At 41.4% G+C, this 24,218-nt stretch overlaps 2 protein-coding genes across 6 annotated transcripts in view; one reads left to right on the top strand and one right to left on the bottom strand.

Moving 5' to 3' along the window:
• Nucleotides 1-24,218, bottom strand: part of RASGRP1 (RAS guanyl releasing protein 1) — a 137,905-nt gene that overhangs the window by 20,158 nt on the left and 93,529 nt on the right. For 2 of the 5 annotated variants that reach the window (XR_008556144.1, XR_008556145.1), the window contains exon 17: nt 9,058-9,223. Coding sequence is in view for 3 of the 5 variants with exons in the window: in XM_054716367.1 (XP_054572342.1) it covers nt 21,394-21,555 (162 nt within the window). In the remaining 2 variants the exon portion in view is untranslated. Of the gene's footprint in view, nt 1-9,057; nt 9,224-11,160; nt 12,069-21,374; nt 21,556-22,570; nt 22,624-24,218 lie in introns of those variants that run through there. The other 3 variants (XM_054716368.1, XM_054716367.1, XM_054716369.1) reach the window with 3 other exon arrangements.
• The window catches only part of FAM98B (family with sequence similarity 98 member B), a 45,238-nt gene that overhangs the window by 12,264 nt on the left and 8,756 nt on the right, over nt 1-24,218 (top strand). Inside the window, exons 4-6 of the mRNA XM_008142979.3 lie at nt 6,849-7,027; nt 9,681-9,761; nt 11,049-11,165. Coding sequence (XP_008141201.2) covers nt 6,849-7,027; nt 9,681-9,761; nt 11,049-11,165 — 377 coding nt within the window. The remainder of the gene's footprint in view (nt 1-6,848; nt 7,028-9,680; nt 9,762-11,048; nt 11,166-24,218) is intronic.

Here is a 24,218-nt window from a genome sequence, read left to right as displayed (position 1 = left end):
AGTGTGGCCTATTTTCATCAGGGGTTAATTTGGAGTAAAATTACCCTATATCCAAACAACTACCATTAATAAAAATCCATTTATTTGCACTGGGTCCCTTCAAAACTTTTTTAGTTCAGTTAAATTTTATGTTTTTTTGAAAGTTCTGCAAAAAATGACCATTTGAAATAATTTTTCTAACATCTGTTATTGAAGATTTCTATTGTTTTAGGTTGTACCATTTATAAAAAGATCCCTGTGATATATTCCTTGTAGGCTCTAGTGTTAGTAATGTTTCTTGCACTAGAGCAGGAATTGTGTGTGTGTTTAACTAGTGATGATGCTGGAAGTGTTGACATTTGAATTACATTGTGTGTTGGGTGGAATAAATATTATGTCTTCCCCCTCATTTCTTATACTATTTTCCCATCTTCCTTTTATTCAGTGTGAGTCACTGACTTAATGAACCATTGTTATTAATGGGAGGTCATAGTATCCCTTAGGTATACTGTAATAGAAAGGAAGCTAAGAAGCATGGCCTAGAAGAGGAACTTGAATGTTCTTTATGCCAGTCAGTGAGAACTATGGAATTCATCATCTTTCCCTTTTTGCCTTAACTGTGAAGAAGCTCAGCAGTAATGGTAAGATAGGCTCCTGGTGCAAGTAAAATTAAAGAGGAGATATAGGAGAAGTTGGTATAGCTTTTCTGATTATGAAAATACATGCTTGGGGGTGGAGTAAGTTGGAAAGTTAGTGTTAAATGGGTACAGAATTTTAGCTGGGGAAGATGAAAAAGTTCTGGAGATGGATGTGGTGATGGTTGCACAACAATGTGAATGTACTTGATGCCATTGTGCACTTAAAAAATAGAATGGTAAATTTTATGTTATGATGTTATAAAGAAACTGCATGCTTATCATAGAAATCTTACAGAGTAGATAAAATTGTAAAGAACAAAATCATTTATAATCTCACTTCTCAGAGAGAATTGTGCATTACTTTTTGGCATATTTTCTTTTCCTTCTCTCTTTTCCTTTGTCCATCACATTTAAATAAGATTGAGATCTTGTTACAGATATAGTTCCTTCTCTTCTTCCTCTTCAATTAATATATTGTGAGCATGTCCCCATCACATAATATTTTAAAAATATTTAAATTGGTTACATAACATTCTATGCTATGGACATACATTTATTTAATAGGTTTCAAATTTGGGTGATTTTTAAAAAAATATATTTTTATTGATTTTTTACAGACAGGAAGGGAGAGGGATAGAGAGAGAAACATCGATGAGAGAGAAACATCGATCAGCTGCCTTCTGCACACTTCCTACTGGGTATGTGCCAGCAACCAAGGTACATGCCCTTGACCGGAATCGAACCTGGGACCCTTGAGTCTGCAGGCCGACGCTCTATGCACTGAGTCAAACTGGTTAGGGCAAATTTGGGTGTTTTATTTTTTTCTACTTTACATTAATTTCTTTATAATTTTGGATTACTTTTACTTAGATCATGAACTTGGTTTTGTTAATCCTCACCTGAGGATATTTTTCCACTGATTTTTTAGAGAGAGTGGAAGGAATGAGACAATGAGAGAGAATCATTGATGTAAGAGAGACACATTGATTAGTTGCCTTCCGCACGTGCCCCGGCCCCGGACTGGGGATTGAGCCTGCAATCACGGTACGTGCCCTTGACTGGAATCGAACCCTCAACCCTTCAGTCTGAGGGCTGATGCTCTATCCACTGAGCCAAACGGGCTAGGGCTAGATTATGAACATTTAAAAAAAAGATCTCTGGTCTAAGTATATATTGCTATATTTTGCTCCAGAAAGGTTATACCAGTTCACAATTTTACAAGCATCTATTCCATTTTTATCTTTGGTTTGACTGTGTTGAAAACATATATAAGAACCTCTTCATCTTCTTGGAAGTGTATGCAACATGTATAAAATAAAAAGGGCCAAATTCCTTACTATGTGGAGGACTTTTGTAAATCAAGAAGAAAAAAATCTGGAAAAATATATAATGCACATAAGACAAAGGCATTCTACAGAAAAAATTTTTTTAAATCACTGTTAAACACGAAAAGATGCATAATATCCCTCAAAGTTAAAGAGTTATAAAAAAATAAAATGATAGGATATCATTTTTTTTTTTCACTTATCAGCCTAGCCAATACCCCCCTCCCCACCCAAATTTTTTTTTAAGTCATAATAAAGTTTGGGAGAATAAGCATTCTCATATACGATAGGCATTAGAGTGTCGTGGGAGAATAACTGGCACAACCTCTGGAAGGGTTTATTAATACCATTGAAATTCACCTGCCGTTTGGCTTGGCAATTTTATGATTAGGTATACATATTTATTTCCCCAAGTGTACAAAGATATATGAAAAGGATGTTCACTATGGCATTGTTTGTAGTAGTTAAGTATTGATGGTACATCTTTGCAGTGATACACATCTTTGCAGTGATACCATTTTGTAGCTATAAGAAGGAGAACAGATCAAATGTGCTGATGTGGAATGGTCTCTAAGTTATATTGGCAAATAAAAATTGAATATACAGAACATTTGTAGTATGTCTTGTAGAGAAGAAATTAAAGTGCATAGGTGGTAGATACATATACTAAATATACATATACATATATGCCTAAAAAGATAGCCAAGAAACTAATGGTCATTGCTTCAGGGAAAGGGGAATCTGAGGATCTGTGGTGGGAAGAAGACTTTTACTGTATTGTTTACCATCTGGATTAGCATTTTAAATACTAGCCTGAACTCTTGCTTGTACTGTTACATAGAGCATGCTTCCATAGAACAAGGAACCTTCAGTCAAGGTTCTAGAAAGAATATAAATTTTTGAAGAACTGGTGATTTCTTTTATGAAATTTTGAAATCAGAGGGACCTTGGCATATCTTCATAAGCAAAGTTTAATACTTATTGGTCTTAACTTTTTGTGGGCTCTTTAGGCTGTCTGATGTGTAGATTGCATGGAGAAGTCTTTAAATCAGTGTCTCTCAATTTTGTCTGCCCATGAAAATCACCTTAGGTGTAAAACAAACCACACAGATGTCTTACTCCTACTTCAGATCTGGTTCAGAATCTCTGAGGATGGGATCCTGGCACTTAGTAGTATACTTTTAAAGTTTCTCAGATACTTCTGCTTAGCTGAAGTTGAAATTACTGTGTTAAACTGTGGGGTGTGTGTGTGTGTGTGTGTGTGTATGTGTAACTTTAAACAAATAAAAACAAGCAGAATCCTAATATTTTAACAACTGTGGTGAAAGTTAATTTAAAATAAGACTATAACCATCTAAGATTTTGAATAATTTTCTTAAATATGTTTGTTGAAAGACTTAAATGAAATGGTGACAGTAAAGGGGTGGTCTATCCTGAAGGCAAATAATTACTCAGATTACTTTATCTTCTTGTAGATAGATTAGTTAGAGTTATACGTTCTCCCCTGGCTTGAGCAGTCTGTGCATATGAAAGAGAGAATATATTATCAGAATATTACACATTTTTATACATTCTTAAATTATTGATTTACTGGTGTGTCTCTCTTATTGCACTTTAAACTACGGTAGGCACAGTCTTTTTGTTTGTTTCTTTCCACTTTATTATTATTATTTTGTGTGATAAGAGTACAGCATAAGATCTATCCTCTTAGCAAATGTTTAAGTATTTAAAAATTAGAGAAACTAAGATGGCGGCAAAGGTAAACAACTAGACTGCCGCCTCACACAGCAATTTCAAAACTACAACTAAAAGACAAAACGTCTACCACCCAAAACCACGGGAAAGCTGGCTGAGTGGAAGTTTTACAACTAGAAGGAAAGAGAAAGGAGCACAAACGCTGAAAAGCTGAGGTACGGAGGCACGCGAATCGGGCTGGTGGCGGGCGACTGGGCGCGCGGCCTTTTGTCAACCTGAAGGGAGACAAGCTCCCGATCTCTCTGAAATCCAGTTTCTGGGGAGACGTGGGGGACCCAGATGCCTACAGGGAGAAGCTGGACTGTCGGCCATCGGGTCGGAAAGTGAGAGTGACTTTTTTGCAGAGGTGCGCCCAGCAATCATTGTTTACTGCGGCGTGGGACGCGGGGACTTGGAAACGCGGAAAGGCAGAGAAAGCAGACTAGCAGCCATTGCTGTTTGCCACACCCTAGCCTGGTGACACCCTGAGACCCCGCCCCGCACAATCTACAAACACACCCAAGCTCAGCGCAGCGTCTATTGCATATAAATGGCCTGCCCTGTCGAAGCTTAACCAAATAAACTGCAACTCCAGTCAGACAGCTCCAAAACCTCCAAATCCCAAGCAAGGAGGAGAAAACTGTAGTTCTTGCTATAGCTCCTGCTGGGTGGCCTCAGACAGTAGCTGACCTGCACCCCATTGGAGATCCAGAAACTAGTGTATCTAGTGGTCTGTGTGAGATGACACCAGATTTCAACTACTCTCACAAGGGACACATTCAAGAGGCAGACTCAGTGAGCACCAAAGCCCCACTGGAACAAGTCCTGCCCCATAAACGTGTCTCCAGCACAGCAATTCTTCCGTTATAGACACAGCTTGTGTCCTCACAGCCAATTGGCCTGGAGGTCAATTCCTCCCAGTGACACCAACAACAATCAAGACCTAACTACAACAAGGCTGTAAACATAGTCCACAAAGGGGTGCACCAAGAATGTCCACCTCAGGTAACTGGGAGGCTGACCCATTGAACCATATAAGGACACCTAGCACACAAAACCACCCTACCAACTCAGGGAAGCAGCGAAAATGAGGGAAACAAGGAAACAGATCACAAACGAAAGAAATGGAGGAGAACAAACGGCTGGATATAGAGTTCAAAACCACGGTTATAAAGTTTTTCAAGAATCTCCTAGAAAAGGCCAATAAATTTAACGAGACCCTCGAGGATATGAAAAAGGACCAACTAGAAATTAAACATACACTGACTGAAATAAAAAATATTATACAGAGACCCAACAGTAGACTAGAGGAACGTTAGAATCAAGTCAAAGATTTGGAATACAAAGAGGCAAAGGACGCTCCTCCGGAGAAGCAAGAAGAGAAGAGAATCCAGAAAGTTGAAGATAGTGTAAGGAGCCTCTAGGACAACTTCAAGTGTACCAACATCAGAATTATGGGGATGCCAGAAGAAGAGAGAGAGCAAGATACTGAAAACCTTTTTGAAGAAATAATGACTGAAAACTTCACCCACCTGGTGAAAGAAATAGACTTACAAGTCCAGGAAGCGCACAGAACCCCAAACAAAAGGAATCCAAAGAGGACCACACCAAGACACATCATAATTAAAATGCCAAGGGCAAAAGACAACGAGAGAATCTTACAAGCAGCAAGAGAAAAACAGTTACCTACAAGGGAGCACCCATACGATTATCAGTTGATTTCTCAACAGAAACTATGCAGGCCAGATGGGAGTGGCAAGAAATATTCAAAGTGATGAACAGCAAGAACCTACAACCAAGATTACTCTACCCAGCAAAGTTATCATTCAGAATTGAAGGGCGGATAAAGAGCTTCACAGATAAGAAAAAGCTAAAGGAGTTCATCACCACCAAACCAGTATTATATGAAAGGCTGAAAGGTATTCTTTAAGAAGAGAAAGAAGAAGAAAAAAGTAAAGATAAAAATAATGAACAATAAGTACATACCTATCAACAAGTGAATCTAAAAATCAAGTGAATTAAAAATCTGAGGAATAGAATAAACTGGTGAATATAATAGAATCGGGCATAGAATGGGAGTGGATTGATAATTCTCAGGGGGAAAGGGGTGTCTGTGTGGGGGGTACGGGAAGAGACTGGACAAAAATCGTACACCTATGGATGAAGACTGTGGAGGGGAGGTAAGGGCAGAGGGAGGAGTGGGAACCAGGTGGAGGAGAGCTATGGGGGAAAAAAAGGAGAAACAATTGTAATAATCTAAACAATAAAGATTTATTCAATAAAAAAAAATAAAATATTAGAATAAAAAATGTATTTAAAAATTACAGTACAGTGCTGTTAACTGTAGCCACAATTCTATGAAGTAGTGGATCTCTAGGACTTATGTTATATAATCTGATCACTATGTATCCAACTTGGCTCATAGGGACTTATGCCAAGGTCCCTCTGATTTTAAAAGTTCATTAAAAGAGATCACTAGTTCTTAAAAAATTTATATTTGACTAATAACTCTGTGTTTCACCCTGCCCCTGGCAACCATTATTCTACTTTCTGTATTATGAGTTTGACTGTTTTAGGTTTCTCATCACAGTGACATGTAGTATTTGTGCTCCTGTGTCTGACTTTTTTCACTTTGCACAATGGCCTCCAGGTTCATCCATGTGGTTACAAATGGCTGGATTTCCTTCTTTTTAATGGCCGAATAATATTCCTTTGTATGTATATACCACATTTTCTTTTTTTTTTTTTTTTTTTATATATTTTTATTGATTTTTTACAGAGAGGAAGAGAGAGGGACAGAGAGTTAGAAACATCGATGAGAGAGAAACATCGATCAGCTGCCTCTTGCACACCCCCCACCGGGGACGTGCCCGCAACCAAGGTACATGCCCCTGACCGGAATCGAACCCGGGACCCTTGAGACCGCAGGCCGACGCTCTATCCACTGAGCCAAACCGGTTTCGGCTATACCACATTTTCTTTACCCATTCATCTGTCAAAGAACACAAGTTGTTTCTATATCTTGGTTATTGTGAACAATATGGCAGTGAACATGGTAATGCATATCTCTTTGAAATCCTGATTTCAGTTCCTTTGGATATATACCCAGAAATGGGATTTTTAAGGAGTTTGTGTACATTTTAACATTATTTGTTTTTCCTTTTTCTTATAGTATTTTTAAGTACAGAACTTCAAGCTTTACAGATATTACAGAACAAGAAACGTAAAAATTCTCAATTAGATAAAAACAGTGAAATTTATCAGGAAGTTCAAGCTATCTGTGATACCCTTGGTGTTCCCAACTCAGCAACTTCTGACATTCCACTTATGTTAAACCAAGTGGAGTCAAAGGTATTGTATTTGTTTTATTTTTCTTTTCCCAAAATTCAACTAAATGCTAACATATAAATGTATTAAAAATGAAAATATTTCCTTTAAGTATAAGATATACATTCCATTTCAAGAGATTTTGTCTTCTTGAAAACTAAACTTTGGATTTGGTGTTAATATCTATGTGACCTAATCTGCCTCAGGCTTTTGAGAGTTGCATGATAGAAATCACTTTGCAAATTTAAGTCTTCCTTTCCTAAATAAGGTTGAAATACAACATAGTGAAACAAGTAGAATTATCCTATAAGGTCAAAGGCAAATTAAATTTTTTTAGTGGATATTGTTAATAGAATTGCAATGTAGTTCTCTTTGGCAGCACAATTTCTGGTGGATAAGTATTTAGTAAATGTTTGTTGTAGAGTTAATGAATGAGTGGAGTGAAAATAACCACAAACTACCTATTTCAAGCTTTTTGAATTATTTTCAATTATTAAACTACCCTTTTTCTTAGTCGAGCCATATGTTAGAGAGAATTCTACCCTCACAGACTAAATTCTGACCTACTTTCTAGGTTTTGTAGGAGCCCTGTAAGGGAATAGTATAGGGTTCATTTTAAAGGAAAAGAAAATTCTCACCCTTAAGAATAGGTACTAACACTCCATGTTTAGACACACTGCTTTAAACTAAGACTTTGAATAAAGTTATTTTTTGCATTGATTTTTTTATGAACTAAAAAATAAAAAATATTTGCCTTAATGAATGTGAGAGAATTTTAGTATTAATAAGATGAAAGCAATATTAGAAACTTTTTTGGGGGACAGAGATAGAACTTGCAAGCCATGTGGGAATCTAACTAGTGACCTCTTGGTTCCTGGGTCAACATTCAACCACTGAGCCATACCAGCTGGGCACAGCTAAAAGAATAAGGAAATCCCAGCTCAATAACATTTGTCTAGAATTAACAAGTTACTCTTCAATGTTTCTTTTCCCCTCATTTCCTCTGGATTAGGAATGATCTGGTATTGACTAAAATGTTTGGGACTGTTTCAAAATGAAACAGATTTCTGGGCTCTTTCTAAAAGCTTTTTCCTTTCCTTTTATGGGTTCCAGTTAGTATTAATAATTTCCCCAAACCTCTTTTCCCTCCTTAAGGCAGGCTATAGTGCCTGTGTTCAAATGCTGACAGGTTAATTATAAGGTAGTTGTTACTGTGGTCATTGTGGCTAAATATTTACTTACTGGTAAAAGGACTTCCTTTTCCATTCAGTACCTATCAAAAGGAAATATTTCCATATTTTTTCTTTTATGTGTTTGCAAAAATAATGAAATTTGTATGTGGTGACTATAAGTGAGTGGGCTTGGTCTCCTATGGTGTCCTGCTGAACAATGAAACCAGAATACTTATAATTGGAATGTATACATGGTACTTAACTGAGAAAAATCAATGTGCTCGTCAAAGGTATCCTTTTAGAGCATTTACCAGAATGTAAGAGAGTGCCATCTTAAGAAGAAACTCCAAAATTGTTTTACATAAAACATGTAATTCTTATTGCAAAACCTGTAACTACTGTAGTTGTCTATGTACATTATTTCTTATTCTGGAAAAGAAGGTGTGTTATAGCTTGAATTAATATAGCTAATTGCCGGGTTGTTTCTCAGCATGTAGAAGGGTTCAGGAATCTGGAAAAGGGGCTGCAAGTAAATTAATAAAGAGACTAGACATGAAATATAAATTTGGAAGGCATTTTGGGGAGCCAGAGAAGACCTAGCTTCAGTAACCAAGTTCTTCGAATCTCTGGACCCCTAGCTTTTTATAAACACAAATTGTCCTAAAGCAAAGCAGATATACATATAAAAAATAAGGTTTGGCATACAGTAGGCATTGTCAGGTTGGGGGAACTGCCTTCGGCTGTCTCAGGAGCAGGTAATATGATTCAGCCCTGCTGAATATAGAAGCCCATCAACCTTTAGAGGACTTCTTGCACTTATTATGACATGCTGGAATTAGCCTCCAGCACTAATGCTCTTTGTAAAAGATATTCTGGCCTTACCTGGTTTGGCTCAGTGGATAGAGCATCCGCCTGCTGACTGAAGAGGCCCAGGTTTGATTCTGGTCAAGGGCACCTGCTTGGGTTGGCTCAATCCCCAGTAGGTGGTGTGCAGGAAGCAGCTAATCAATGATTCTCATTGATGTTTCTGTCTCTCCTCCTTTCCTCTCTGAAATCAATAAAAATATATTAAGAAAGAGAAAAAGATATTCTGCTTTGTAGTGATATTCTTTCCTAGTATGTAAAAGTATGTTATATTTTGTTTGTTTTTTGTTTTTGTTAATCCTTACCCGAGGATATTTTTCATGATTTTTAGGGAGAGTTGAAGAGAGAGGGAAAGTCAAAGAGAAATATTGATGTGAGAGAAACACATCGATTGGTTGCCTCCTGCAAGAGCCTCGACCAGAGCCCAGACTGGGGAGGAGCCTGCAACCAAGGTACATGCCCTTAACTGGAATCGAACCCAGGACCCTTGGCCTGCAGGCTAATGCTCTATCCACTGAGCCAAACTGGTTAGAGCTAAGGTTATTTCACTTTAACATTATATTTATTCTGTAGCATTAAAGAATAAGATTGTTTTAAATTAGAGAATATACATTTTCACAATCTATTACATTTACTTTTAGGTGAAAGATATTCTCTCAAAAGTCCAGAAAAATCATGTGGGAAAACCACTGTTGAAAATGGATTTAAATCTGGAACAGACAGTAAGTCCCCATCACCTGCCTTTTATTAGTTGTGTGTAATTCACCTAGTGAATATGACTTAACTTTATAAATAAGCATTTAGAGTTTACAGTGTGTAGCGTGCATATGTTATTTTGGGAAATTAAAATGAATTGATATTTAGAATAACTAGAGGCCCAGTGCATGAATTCGTGCACCTTGAAAGGAACTGTAGGTTGCGAGGCTGTGGTGGGCACAGGGGTGCATCTTGGCCCATCCTCCATACCCCTGCCCGGCTCCTTCCGCCGCAGCCCCCGGTTCTGTCTGCCGGCATCCATGCTCCCTCCGGCCCCACTCGCACCTGCTGATGGAGCGGAGCGATTGGGGCCAGTACTAGCAGCAGGTGTGAGCGGGGCCAACGCTATCAGTGGGTGCGATTGGCGGCTGCTGCCCCGATTGCCCCTCAGGAGCAGGGGGAGGTGGAGAAGCTCTGAGGGGCGATCAGGGCTGACAGCCTCTCCTCGCATCCGCTGATGGCGCCGAGAGCCGGTAGTAGGTGTGAGAGGCGGTTCTAGCGCCGGCAGCGGATGCAAGCGAGGCCGGCGCCGGCAGCAGGTGTGAGTGCCTGGTGGGACTGCGGCGTGCAGGAGCAAAGAATTTTCAGTAACCATCGGAGGCTCACCCCGATGACAGTGACTGGCGCCCCGCCTTGGTCTGGTGCCCCCTGCTCACCTGCTCCACCATCCCGCTGCAGCCAGTGCCTGCCATGTTCCGTGCACACGCCCTGGTGGTCAGCACATGTCATAGCGACTGGTTGTTCAGTTGTTCCACCATTTGGTCTATTTGCTTATTAGGGTTTTATGTATATAGATAAGTCCAAACACTTCTTCAATCTTCAATCTGATTATTAATTTTAAAAATATCTAGCCAAGAGTTTTTATAGTGCCCAGGATGTTAGTATAATTATGATTTGAAAAGGATAGTAGTTCAAAACCTGCAAGATAGGATGTTATTTGTATTTTCTTTCCTTTTTGGTCCTCATTACTTAGCAAGTAGATGTTTTACTTAACACATTTGATTGAAGATGAGATAAATTCACCAATTGTAAAATTTAACATATGTTTATTATATTCTGAATATCACAAATGTTCTATCAAATACTCTTTATTATTTGTATAATTTAATGAAAAGTCTCATGGGATCAGAAAATGGTCCTCAAGTACAGTATCTTTTGAATCAGTAGGAAGTATTGACCATAATTTTAAAACTTCTTTTCTTTGCAAAATGAAAGAATCTAAAATTTATGATATTTGTTTCCAAATTCTTTAGGAACAACTGGAAAGAATCAATGATGCTCTTTCCTGTGAATATGAGTGCCGTCGGCGGATGTTGATGAAGCGATTGGATGTAACAGTGCAGTCCTTTGGATGGTCTGATAGAGCAAAGGTAAGGCTGTTTTCCCATTTGTGTCCTGTAGGTGGTACTCTGTGATAGCTCTTCAGACTCCCTTGTCTCTTAATATGTAACTGCACCACATTTGCACTTTTTCACTATATCTGAAACACATACCCAAGCCAACTACTGGTCTTATATAAAGATCTTAACCTTGTGTAAATCCCTGTTTGCAGTTATCTTAATTTCTATCCAAATGTTTCACATTCATTTTAAACTCATAGCTTTTGATTTATGCAAGGATTGCATTAAGGAAGGCATCAAATGAAACCGATAGGTATAGTGAGCCACTGATCAAGAAAGCAGGATTTAAGAATAGATACAGGTAGTATGGATGCCTGAACATTTTTCTTAAAAGTGTCTTAAGGCTGTGGAGTATGGTCCAGTTAAAGAGGGAGTTGGAGAATGGAGGCATCCACAAGTAGAATCTCCACAGGTAGATTTCTAGAGAGCTGTCTCTCATCACTGCCATTTTATGCCTTTAACCTGTACCCAGGCTTTGTTTAGGATTCCCTGCCCTATTTTGCAACATACTCTGGAAACTCTCCAAACAGTAAGTCGGGAATCATTTGCTTCCCCTGTTTCAGGGAGCACTGTCTTGTGCTCCTTGTTGCCCAGTGTCTGAAAACTCACTGGTTCATGTGGGTTGTCCAGTTTTAAAGTTGTTTCAGGTTGTAAAGTAAATCTGTGCATGTTACTCTTCGTATTAACTGGGCATTTCTTCTGCCCATGTTGTGTTAGCTGGGGTCATTTATGCAGCTTCAGCTGATGCCTGGGCTGGGCTGGAACATGCAAGATGCTTGTCTCATGTGTCTGGGTTCTGCTGTCTGCTGGGGTGCTTTGGTTGTCTTCTTGGCTCTTATGTGGTCTCTCCATGTGGTGTCTTGCATTGGTTTCCTATGGCGGTAGAAACATATTACCACAAACTTAGTTGCTTATATAATACTAGAGGCCTGGTGCACGAAATTCGTGCCCGGGGGTGGATGTCGCCTCAGCCCAGCCTCAACCCTCTCCAATCTGGGACCCCTCGAGGGATGTCCGACTGCCCATTTAGGCCTGATCCAGGTTGGCAGGCAGGCGAGCATTTGGAACATCTAAACGGGTAGTCGGACATCCCTCTCACAATCCAGGACTGCTGGCTCCCAACTGCTCGCCTGCCTGCCTTCCTGATTGCCCCTAACCACTTCTGCCTGACAGCCTGATCATCCCCTAACCACTCCCCTGCCAGCCTGATTGATGCCCAACTGCTCCCCTGCCAGCCTGATTGCCTCTAATTGCCCTCCCCTGCAGGCCTGGTCACCCCTAACTGCCCTCCCCTGCAGGTCTGGTCCCTCCCAACTGCTCTCCCCTGCAGGCCTGGGTCCCCCCCAGCTGTCCTTCCCTGCAGGCCCAGTCACCCCCAACTTCCCTCCTCTGCCAGCCTGGTCACCCCTAACTGCCCTCCCCTGCAGGTTTGATCACCCCCAACTGCCATCCCTTGCAGGCCTAGTCTCTCCCAACTGTCCTCCCCTGCTGGCCATCTTGTGGTGGCCATTTTGTGTCCACATGGGGGCAGGATCTTTGACCACATGGGGGCAGCCATCTTGTGTGTTGGAGTGATGGTCAATCTGCATATTACTCTTTTATTAGATAGGATGAGCAGTGGTCAGCAAACTGTGGCTCGCGAGCCACATGCGGCTCTTTGGCCCCTTGAGTTTGTGGCTCGCGAGCCGCAGTTTGCCAACCACTGGGATAGAGGCCTGATGCATGGGTGGGGGCCATCTGGTTTTCCCTGAAGGGTGTCCCGGATCAAGGTGGGGGTTCCCTTGGGGTGTGGGGTGGCCTGTGGTGGTTTGCAGGCCTGCCACGCCCCCTGGCGACCCAAGCGGACGCCCTGGTATCTGGGATTTATTTATCTTCTACAATTGAAACTTTGTAGCCTGGAGTGGAGCCAAGCCTTCTGCTTGCTCTGTGGTGGCAGCCATTTCTGTTGGGATTTATTTATCTACTATAATTGAAACTTTGTAGCCTTAAGCAGAGGCCAAGGCAGGCCAGGGCTTCAGAAGCTTGGCTTTCTCTATTGCTGGGGGCAACCCTAGCCTCCTGCTCTCTCTTGCTCTGTGGCTGCTGCCATTTTTGTTGGGATTTATTTATCTTCTATAATTGAAACTTTGTAGCTTGGACTGGAGGCCTGGGCTGGCCAGGGTGTGCGGAATGCTTGGCTTCCTCCATCGCTGTGGAAACCCAGGCTTCCCTCCTGCTTGCTCAGTGGCCGCAGCCATCTTGGTTGGGTTTATTTGTATATTCGCTCCTGATTGGCTGGTGGGCGTGGCTTGTGGGTGTAGTTGAGGTATGGTCAATTTGCATATTACTCTTTTATTAGATAGGGCTAGAGGCCTGGTGCACGAAATTGTGCACTCGGGGGATGGGCGGTGGTCCCTCAGCTCAGCCTGTGCCCTCTCACAGTCCGGGAGCCCTTGGGGGATGTCCAACTGACAGCTTAGGCCCATAGGGAGCAGGCCTAAGCCATCAGTTGGACATCCTTAGCGCTGCCGTGGAGGCAGGAGAGGCTCCGCCACCGCTGCTGCACTTTCCAGCCGTGAGCCTGGCTTCTGGCTGAGCAGCATTCCCTCTGTGGGTCTGTCCCCTGGTGGTCAGTGCGCGTCATAGTGACTGGTCGATATGCAAATCAGCCTTTTATTATATAGGATAGGGGTCCAGTGCATGAATTTGTGCACCTTGAAAGGAACTGTGTGCTGCAAGGCTGCAGTGGGCACAGGGGCAATTCTTGGCCCATCCTCCGCACCCCCACCCAGCCTCTCCTGCCATGGCCCCTGGTCCCCTGCCTGCCAGCCGCAGTTTGTAGCCTGGACTGGAGGCCTCCCATGAGCTGACAGCGCTGGCCCCACTCGCACCTGCTGATGGTGCGGACCTATTGGGGCCGGTGCCAGCAGGGGTTGTGAGTGGGGCCGACGCCGTCAGCAGGCGCGAGTGGCGGTTGGTACCCCAGTCGCCCCTCAGGAGCAGGGTGAGGTGGAGAATCTCTCAGGGGCAATCAGGGCTAGCAGCCGCTGCTCGCAACTGCTGACGGCGCCAAGCGATCAGGACCGGTGCCGGGCACTAGCAGCAGGTGCAAGCGGCGGCTCTGGCGCTGGCAGCAGGTGTGAGCACCTGGCAGGACCATGGCATGCAGGAGCAAAGAATTTTCAGTAAGCACCAGAGGCTCGCCCTGATGACAGCGACTGGCGCCCTGCCTTGGTCTGGTGCCCCCGCTCATCTGCTCCACCGTTCCACCATGGCTCCATGGCTGATGCCTGCCATGTTCCGTGCTCTGCCTCTTGCTGCCACTGCCCGCCATGTTCCGTGTGCGCCCCCTGGTGGTCAGCTCACGTCATAGCGACCGGTTGTTCGGTTGTTCCACCGTTCGGTCTATTTGCATATTAGGGTTTTATATATATACTGGTAGATACATTTATTCTCTTATGGTTCTAAAGTTCACAATCCTAAGTGAAGATAATTGGCAGGGTTGCATTCTTTCCAGACACTTCAGAGGAGAATCTGTTCCCTTGAATTTCCTAGCTTCCAGATGCCACCTCATACCTTGGCTCTTGATCTTATCCTCCATCTTTAAAACCAATAGTGTAGGAAAATTTGACCTTTTTCTCTCAGCTTTCATTGTCACTTCACCTGCCCCTGTCTCTGACACTCCTGTCTCTCGTAGAAGAATCCTTCAAGGCCCATCCAGATAAACCAGGATAATCTTTCCATCTCAAGATCCTTAACTTACTAGTAATCACATCTGCACCTGCAAGGTAACATATTCACAGGTTTCAGTGATTAGGATGTGGACACCTTTGTGGGGCTATTATTCAATTTACCAGATGTCTCACCTTCCTTCTAATTGGATTTTATTTTTTCTTGCACTGTATTTTTTTACTAACATGTGCTGTTGCTTCTTTTTTCTTTTTCTTTTATACTTATATGCATATATATATTTATATATATACTAGAGACCCGATGCACGAAATTTGTGCAAGGGGCTCGGCCCCCACCCCCACCTCTGTGGCTTTGTCTGGAAGGTCACCTGGAAGGACGTCTGGTCTAATTAGCATATTACGCTTTTATTATTATAGATCAGAGGCCTGGTGCACGAAAATTTGTGCACTGGGGGGGCTACTTCAGCCCAGCCTGCCCCTTCTCACAGTCTGGGAGCCCTCAGGGGATGTCTTACTGATGGCTTAGGCATGCTCCCCATCACCCCCTGGCTGCTGCTGCCTCTGGCCTCCCTCTGCAATAGGCGACCAGGCTGATCAGGGGAAGGCGCCACCCCCATCACCCCGCTGCTGCTGTCGCTGCCTGCCGATGGGGCTCATGGCTGCCTGAGCCCTGGGCCTTGCAGCCACTGGGGCTCATGGCTGCCTGAGCCCACTGCTGCCTGAGCCCTGGGCCTCGTAGTTGCCGCCATGGCTGCCTGCCCTCAGCCCTCTCAGCCACTGTGGCTTTGTCCGGAAGGATGTCCAGGAGACATCCACTCTAATTATCATATTACCCTTTTATAAGTATAGATATATTTAAATACATATATATATTTACAAAGATATAAATGTTTTTATTGATTATTTTTAGAGAGAGAGGGAGAGGGAGAGAGAGAAACATCAGTGATGAGAGAGAATCTTGCATGCCCCCTACTGGGGATGTAGCCCACAACCTGGTATGTGCCCTAACCTGGAATAAAACTGTGACCTCCTGGTTCATAGGTCACTGCTCAACCACTGAGCCACACCGGCTGGGCTGTAATCATTTTTTAATTTCCAGAACTTCTTTTTGATTCTTGAATTTTTCTTTCTTGTTTTATGGATATGCTATCTTTTTAACCCTTTGCACTCGCTTGCTTTTTTCTCGAGCTGCTACCGATGCTAACCGTGTCGAGTCACACTCGACATCCGAGTGCAAAAGGTTAAAATATGTTTTTATTGAATTTTAGAGAGAGATGAAATAAGAGGGAGAGAGAGAGAGAAACATTGATGAGAGAGAAACGTTGACCAGCTGCCTCTTGCACTTTCCCTACTGGGGATCAAGCACACAACCGGGGCATGAGCCCTTACTGGTAATTGAACCATGACATCTTGGTTCATGGGTTGATGCTCAACCATTGAGCCACACCAGCCGGGTGATAATGCTATCTTCTTGAATGAGGATGAAAAATGTCAAAAAGAAAACCCCATATTTTTTGCCTCAAATTATTTTTGTTTCCTACAGGGTAATTTTTTATTTTTTTATTTATTTTTTTTTTTTCTCTTGTGGCTTTCTTCAAATGCACAATGGTTGCTGGTTGTTCATTTTAAAGAGCTTGATACTGAAAAACTGATGGGGAACTCCAGTCATTGATTGGAATTGTTGACATGAGGCTTTGGAATTGGCTATCATGCTTTGCGAATTCCTAATGCCAACTTGTAGAGATCTTTTCTCAGTAGCTGCTCATTTTTTCAAGAAGGGAAACCTCATTTTTTTCTGTATATTTTTTTTCTTTGGCCAGGGGAGGAAGAGTGGCAGTGTGGTACCAGGGGCTAGAGGAATAGACTGTTCTACAAATAATCTCTATTTTTGCCTCCATATTTCATTTTCTGAGATGTTGGTTCCCTTCTTATATGTATCTCTCTTTTCTTTTCTCTTTGTTGTTGTATGCCTTTTTATAACCTAGTGTGGTCAGTCTGACTCATTTACTTAGAATTACTCCCTCATGTATTATATGTAGGAAATACTTCCTCCTTCCAAATACCTGACAGATGTAGAAAATTGAAGCGTGATTAGAACAGGGTTGCTGGTGAAATGAAAACTATTATTAATTCAGGGAACATTTTTAGCATAATAATAGAATAGCTGTGAGTCAGACTTGAAGTCGGTCATTTATGTATTTTCTTTCAATAAACATTTGTTCAGCATCTCATGTGTCAAGCACTATGATGCACCTGGTTCTGAATGAGCATTTCAGTACCCTATGTGATTATGTGTAGAACATTTTTAGAAGATTTCTGTATTTGTAATACATAATCAGCTTCTCAGATGGTTAAAGCCTATTTCTCTCCTGCATGCATGCCAGGATAAACTACAGAGATGTGTGTGTGTCCATGTCATTGAAGGGACTGTTGTACACAAAAAGCCCAGTTGCTTCAAGAGTTGTGAGTTATCAAAGAAGTAGATGACATGATTGCTGACCTCAAGAAATGAAGTAAAGTTTAGATGTATGAGAGGTATTGGTTTTACTGACTTCTGGAAACTTAATGGAGGTTGTTTACAAGTTGGATCTTTGGTTTAACCTAATAGACTTTTAATGAGAAAAGGAATTTAGGAATATAAGGAAAATTGTGAAAAGTAGTGCATTAAAAGTTTCTTAACATCGTAAGTTAGAGGATGTTTACAGTGTTGGCCTTAAGGTTACAGAGAAATCCCAAACAAATGAGTTTTGACATGTTCTTGTCTTTGAACATTCAGAGTGGCATGGATTTACGGGCATGTTGATGCTTACTAGCCTTAAACTTGGGGACTTTGAGAAATTTTGCCTTTAGGAAATACCTTGATAGTTTATCTTTTCATCTTCGTCTTTTTTCATCATGTTTTAGGACAAGGAGGTTGTGTTTTTGTTCTTTTCTCCTTAGTGTGAAATAAATTTTTAAATTTTTTTTCCTTAGGCTATTTATAAGTTAATTTAGGACTTTCATTTGATCCTTTCCAATTGATTATATGGGTATATGCATTTATACCCTGAGTTTTCTTATTAAATTTCCTGTAAATTTAATATTTACTTATCACTAGTGGGCCAGGGCACGGATTCGTGCACATTAAAAGGAAATTAGCCGAAACCGGTTTGGCTCAGTGGATAGAGCGTCGGCCTGTGGACTGTAAGGTCCCAGGTTTGATTCCGGTCAAGGGCATGTACCTTGGTTGCAGGCACATCCCTAGTAGGGGGTGTGCAGGAGGCAGCTGATCGATGTTTCTCTCTCATCGATGTTTCTGACTCTCTATCCCTCTCTCTTCCTCTCTGTAAAAAATCAATAAAATATATTTTTTTTTAAAAAGGAAATTAATTAGAAGAAATATTTTAATATCGTTGTTCGCCCTTTCTCTATAATAGAAGTGTCAACCAAATTCATGATCGACAATGACAGATCAAAATACACACATGCGATTGGCGCCAGTGAGAGCTTTATATGTAAATTGCCAGTGCGCGTCATATGTACCTGCTGGTAGTTCGGTCGGACAGTCATTGGACGTATAGTCGGTCACTTAGCCTTTTATATAGATAGACTAGAGGCCCAGTGCATGGGATTTGTGCACTGGTGGAGGGCGTGGCCTGCGGGGATTGGTCCGCTGTGGGAGCACCGCTTATCCTGGTCAGCCAAGCCCCACTCCCACTGTGGGAGTGCACTGACCACCAGGGGGCAGCTCCTGCGTTTAGTGTCTGCCCTCTGGTGGTCAGTGCACGTCATAGCGACTGGTCGAACGGTCATTCTGGTTCTGCTGTTCGGTCACTGGGCTTTTATTATATAGGATTATACCCTTATACAGTATGTCTGATATTATTGAATGACATCATAGATTGTTCTACAGCATTTTAAAACATTACAGAAAATTTTATCACTAGAATGATAGACTTTATTCATTGACATTGAGGTTTTCTTTAATATTTTTTTCTTGTTTGACTCTTTAATGAAATCCTCGGCAGCTAAATTTTTGTGCATGTCCATGATACATTTCTAAAATTTCTGTTTTTAAAAAATCGATATATAATTGACATATATTAGTTTTAGGTGTAGAACACAGTTATTTAAAGTTTGTATATATTACAAAATGATCAGCACAATAAGTTACAGAATTTTTTTCGTGATGAGAACTTTTAAGATTTACTCTCAGCAACTTTCAAATATGTAATACAGTATAAACTGTAGATGCCATGTTGTACATTACATCCCCATAACATTTATTTTTTAACTGAAAGTTTATACCTTTAACTCTTTAGCCATTTTGCATCTCCTTATCTCCACACCCCTCACCTCCCCACAGTCTGTTCTATCTATGAGCTGATTCTTTTTTTTTTTTTTTTTTGGACACAGGATGGAGTTGTTTTATTTTCTTTATATTTCATCTAATAGTGAGATCATATAGCATTTGTCTTTCTCTGACTTATATCACTTAGTACAGTGAACTCAAGGTCTATCCATATTGTTGCAGATAGCAAGATTTTTTTTTTATAGCTAAACTAGAGGTCCGGTGCACGAAATTCGTGCACGGAGGGGGGTTGTCCCTCAGCCCAGCCTGTACCCTCTCCAATATAGAACCCCTTGAGGGATGTCCGACTGCCCATTTAGGCCTGATCCCGGTGGGCGTGGCTTGTGGGTGTGTCGGAGGTATGGTCAATTTGCATATTTGTCTATTATTAGATAGGATAATATGTGTGTGTATGTATCACATGTTGTTTATCCATTCATCCATCGATGGACACTTTATATCTTGGTTCTTTTAAATCATGCTGCACTGAACATGGGGATACATATCTCTTTTTTGAGTCAGTGATTTTGTTTTCTTCAGATAAATACCCAGAAGTGGAATTGCTGGATCATGTGGTACTTCTTTTTTTAATTTTTTGAGGAACCTGTTTTTTATAGTGGCTGTCCCAATTTACATTAACATTCAACAGTGCACAGGGTTCCCTTTTCTCCGTAGCCTTGCCAGCATTGCTATTTCTTTTTTTTTTTTTTTAAATATATTTTATTGATTTTTTACAGAGAGGAAGAGAGAGGGATAGAGAGTTAGAAACATCGATGAGAGGGAAACATCGATCAGCTGCCTCTTGCACACCCCCTACTGGGGATGTGCCTGCAAGCAAGGTACATGCCCTTGACGGGAATCGAACCTGGGACCCTTGAGTCCGCAGGCCGACGCTCTACCCACTGAGCCAAACCGGTTTCGGCAGCATTGCTATTTCTTGAATTAAACATTGGTTAATAGGATCATATAGGTTTCAGGTATACTATATTTCTTGATTTTTTAATTACAGCCTTTCTAACAGGTGTGAGGTGATATCTCATTGTGCTTTTGATTTGTGTGGTTAGTGATGTTGGGCATCTTTTCATGTACACGTTGGCCATCTTTATGTATTTGGAAAAATGTCTGTTTGAACTCTGTTCATTTTTAAAAATCAGATTATTTTTTGCTGTTGAATTATATGAGTTATTTATACATTTTGGATGTTAACCCCTTGTCAGATGTAAGATTTGCAAATATTTCCTTCCATTCAGTAGGTTTCCTTTTCATTTTGTTGTTGGCTTTCTTTGCTGTGCAGAACTTTTTAATTTGATGTAGTTCCACCTGTTTATTTTTGCTCTTATTCCCTTTGCTTTTGGTATTAAATCCAAAAAAATCAGTGCCAAGACCGATGTCAAGGAACTTACAACCTATGTTTTCTTCTGGAAGCTTTAAAGTTTCAGGTCTTATATTCAAGTCTTTAATACATTTTGAGTTGTTTTTTGACTATGGTTTAAGATTGCGGTCCAGTTTCATTCTGATGCATGTTATTCGGTTTTCACAACACCATTTATTGAAGAGATTGTCCTTTCCTCATTGTATGTTCTTGGCTTGTTTGTCATAAGTTAGTTGACCATACATGTGTGGGTTTATTTCTGGGGTCTTTATTCTGTTCCATTGATCTCTGTGTCATCTCAGTATCATACTATTTTGATTATCAAAGCTTTGTAATATAGTTTGAAATTAGGGAGTATGATGCCTCCAGCTTTATTCTTTCTCAAGATTACTTTGCTATTTGGGGTCTTTGTAGTACAAATGGAATTTCTTGATCAGAGAATATGCATGTGGGTGTGTTTTTGTTTGTTTGTTTGTTTTTTGTGTGTGTGTGTTGTGTGTTTGTTTGTTTGTTTTTTAGCTTCAATCTTTATTAAATAAGAAGGAAGTGGAAGACAGATAAGGAAATAGGCCAGGGATCCCACCTTCCAACTACACATATATAGACGTAACAGGTGTACTAGTTAATAATGAGGATTTTTTTTCAATAGATGGAGTTACACATATGTTGAGATATATGCGATTTGATATGTATGCTGTTTTGTTGTATTGACAGCAAGCTTCAAAACTTCATATGTCAAACTTGCTGAAGGTGTTAACATAATAGATATTTTTACACTTAAAAAGGTCGAATTTTGTGCCAAAAAAAGAGCATTTGTGGGAAGTTTTAATTCATTACTTTATTTTGAAGAAAAGTGCTGCTGAAAGTTATTGTATACTTCGGGAAGCTTATGTTGAACATGTTCCAGCTCAAGATACTTGTGAACGCTGGTTTAAACGCTTTAAAAGTGATGATTTCGATGTGAAAGACAAAGAACGTCCAGGTCAACTGAAAAAGTTGGAAGACCAACAATTACAAGCATTATTGGATGAAGATGCATGTCAAACTCAAAAACAACTTGCAGAAAGATTAAACATTGCTCAGCAAACAATTTCCGATAGTTTACAAGCAATGGGAAAGACTTTAAAGGAAGGAAAATGGGTACCACATCAACTGAACGAAAGACAAATGGAAAACCGAAAAGTCATCAGTAAAATGTTGCTTCAACATGAAAGAAAGGTTTTTTGCATTGAATTGTGACTGGTGATGAAAAGTGGATTTATTTTGAGAATCCCAAACGCACAAAATCATGGGTTGAGTCACGTCAACCATCAACATCGACTGCAAGGCCAAATCGCTTCAGAAAGAAGACAATGCTCTGCGTTTGGTGGGATCAGGAAGGTGTGGTGTGTTATGAGCTTCTAAAACCAGGTGAAACTATTAATACTGATCACTACCAACAACAAATAATCAATTTGAACTATGCTTTGATCGTGAAATGACCAGAATGGGCCATAAGACACGGCAAAGTGATTTTGCTTCACGATGATGCACCATAACACACTTCAAAACTAGTTAAAGACACGTTAAAAGATTTTGCCTGGGAAGTATTAACCCACCCACTGTATTCACCAGACCTTGCTCCTTCAGATTACCACTTGTTCCGATCGATGGCACACACACGTTATGAGCAGCACTTCAAAACGTACAAAGAAGTGGAAAATTGGGTCTCTGAATGGTTTCCCTCAAAACAAGAAAAGTTCTATGGGACTTAGAAAGATGGGGGAAATGTGTAGCTAGCGATGGACATTACTTTGAATAAAGCACTTTTGATGTTTCTCTTGAAATTACTGTGTTTTCCTTGATTACAAAATCTGCATTATTAACCGGTACACCTGGTAAAATACAGACACAATGGAGTAAATGACAGACAATTCATGAAACAGACTGAAGGGCCACGGGAGGCAGCACCCTCTCTAAAATGAGCGTGGACCCAGGGATGGGCTGAGACCTGGACCAGAGGCAGACGTTCTAAGGGATTATGTTTGAGCAGCTTGGAGATGAGGTCCTGGATTCCTGTGAACACAGAACAGGGAATTTGATGATGTGCTGATAAGTTTCATTGTGTGAAGTACTCTCATCAGCAACTCATAGCGGAGTACTCCAATGTACCACAGATCCACCTTCTCATTGTGCATGCACCCCTCAGTCAACTCTGGGGCAGGTAGTCCAATATGCACACATGGCCTTCCTCCTCAAAGAGGGGGGTGAATACAGACCAGCCAAAGTCAGCAATTTTCAGCTCTTCCTGGCTTTATCTCTCTGTGAATCACCTTCTTCCTGCAGTGCAGAGCATGTCAATTCTTCCATTAATCGTGGTTGTGCACTGCTGGTCAAAAGTGTCGCTTTTTTGAAGCTCCTTGTAGAGCTCCCCATGGCGGGGGGGAGTGTGGGGTGGGCAAAGAGGGTTGTCTAGGGGCGGACATTTTCCAGAATCAAGTAGATCCTTTGATAATCCTACATAATAAAATAGTAACATGCAAATTGACCGCACCTTCACTATGCCCAAGCCACGCCCACCAGCCAAAGCCACGCCCACCAGCCAATCAGGGCGAGTATGCAAATTACCCAACAAAGATGACGGTTAATTTGCATACACTGAGGGAGGGGGGAAAAGCAGAAAGCAAGGTGGCTGCCAGAGGGAAAGCCCGGGCGGGGCGGAGCGCAGCGGGGCGGGGCGGAGCGGGACTGGCGGCAGTGGCGCGCGGGTGCAGGCGCGGTGGTCGCAACAGCGGCGGCAGCAGTGGCAGCACACACGGCCGCAGCGGCCGCTTGCAGGATTCTTCCTGCAAATGGGCTACTAGTCATAGAAATAGTTGTAGAGATGCAAGATGTTGGGATGCTGAAGATGGGCCTGGGTTTTGATCTTCCTGAGAAGTTGGTGCTCTACACCTTCCTTCTCCATCTGAGACTGAGGAGGACCTTGAGCGCCACAATGAAACGAGCCAAGTACACATTTCCAAATTTGCCTTTACCCAAAGGATGCCCAATCTCAAAGTTATCAATTGTGAAGGACCCATTAAGTGTCCCAATGCTGTTCTGGCCAGGGGCAGCTTTGGCATTCAAGTGGCTCTTCAGGACAAGTGAAGATGGGGTGGTAGGCTCTCTGGGGTTAGGGTGTTCATGCTAGATTAAGCTGGCTGCTGGGCGGTAGGGCAGTCTCCTTCTGGGTCATCCTTAGTGGGAAAAGGGGAGGAGACCTGAGGCCAGTGGCTCAGCCAACCTCCTGGCTGCTGGCAAACGACTCAGAATATGCATGATTTTAATGCTTTTGATGTGTACTCCAGAGTTACCCTTCAAAAATGTTATATACCTTTATTAGTATGGCTAACCTGATTTATTTTTTATTATTATTTTGCTAGTATTGAGATAAGATTGTGAGTATAATTTTATAGTTTGTTTTTTTCACCTAACATGTCCTGATCATTGTCTCATATCTCAAAAACTCTATTTCAAAATTAATTTTTAATTAATTTCTTATTTTTGGAAATATAATTCACCATCTTAAAATGTACAATTCAGTGGTTTCTAATATGTTCACTGCATTCTGTGACCATTACCACTTTCTAATTCCAGAACATTTCTATCACTCCCAAAAGGAGCATGCACCC

Source organism: Eptesicus fuscus, chromosome 5 (genome assembly GCF_027574615.1).
Source record: "Eptesicus fuscus isolate TK198812 chromosome 5, DD_ASM_mEF_20220401, whole genome shotgun sequence".
Taxonomy (NCBI): domain Eukaryota; kingdom Metazoa; phylum Chordata; class Mammalia; order Chiroptera; family Vespertilionidae; genus Eptesicus; species Eptesicus fuscus.
Note: the sequence above shows the minus strand (reverse complement) of the source record. Positions and strands in the feature narration are given on the sequence as shown.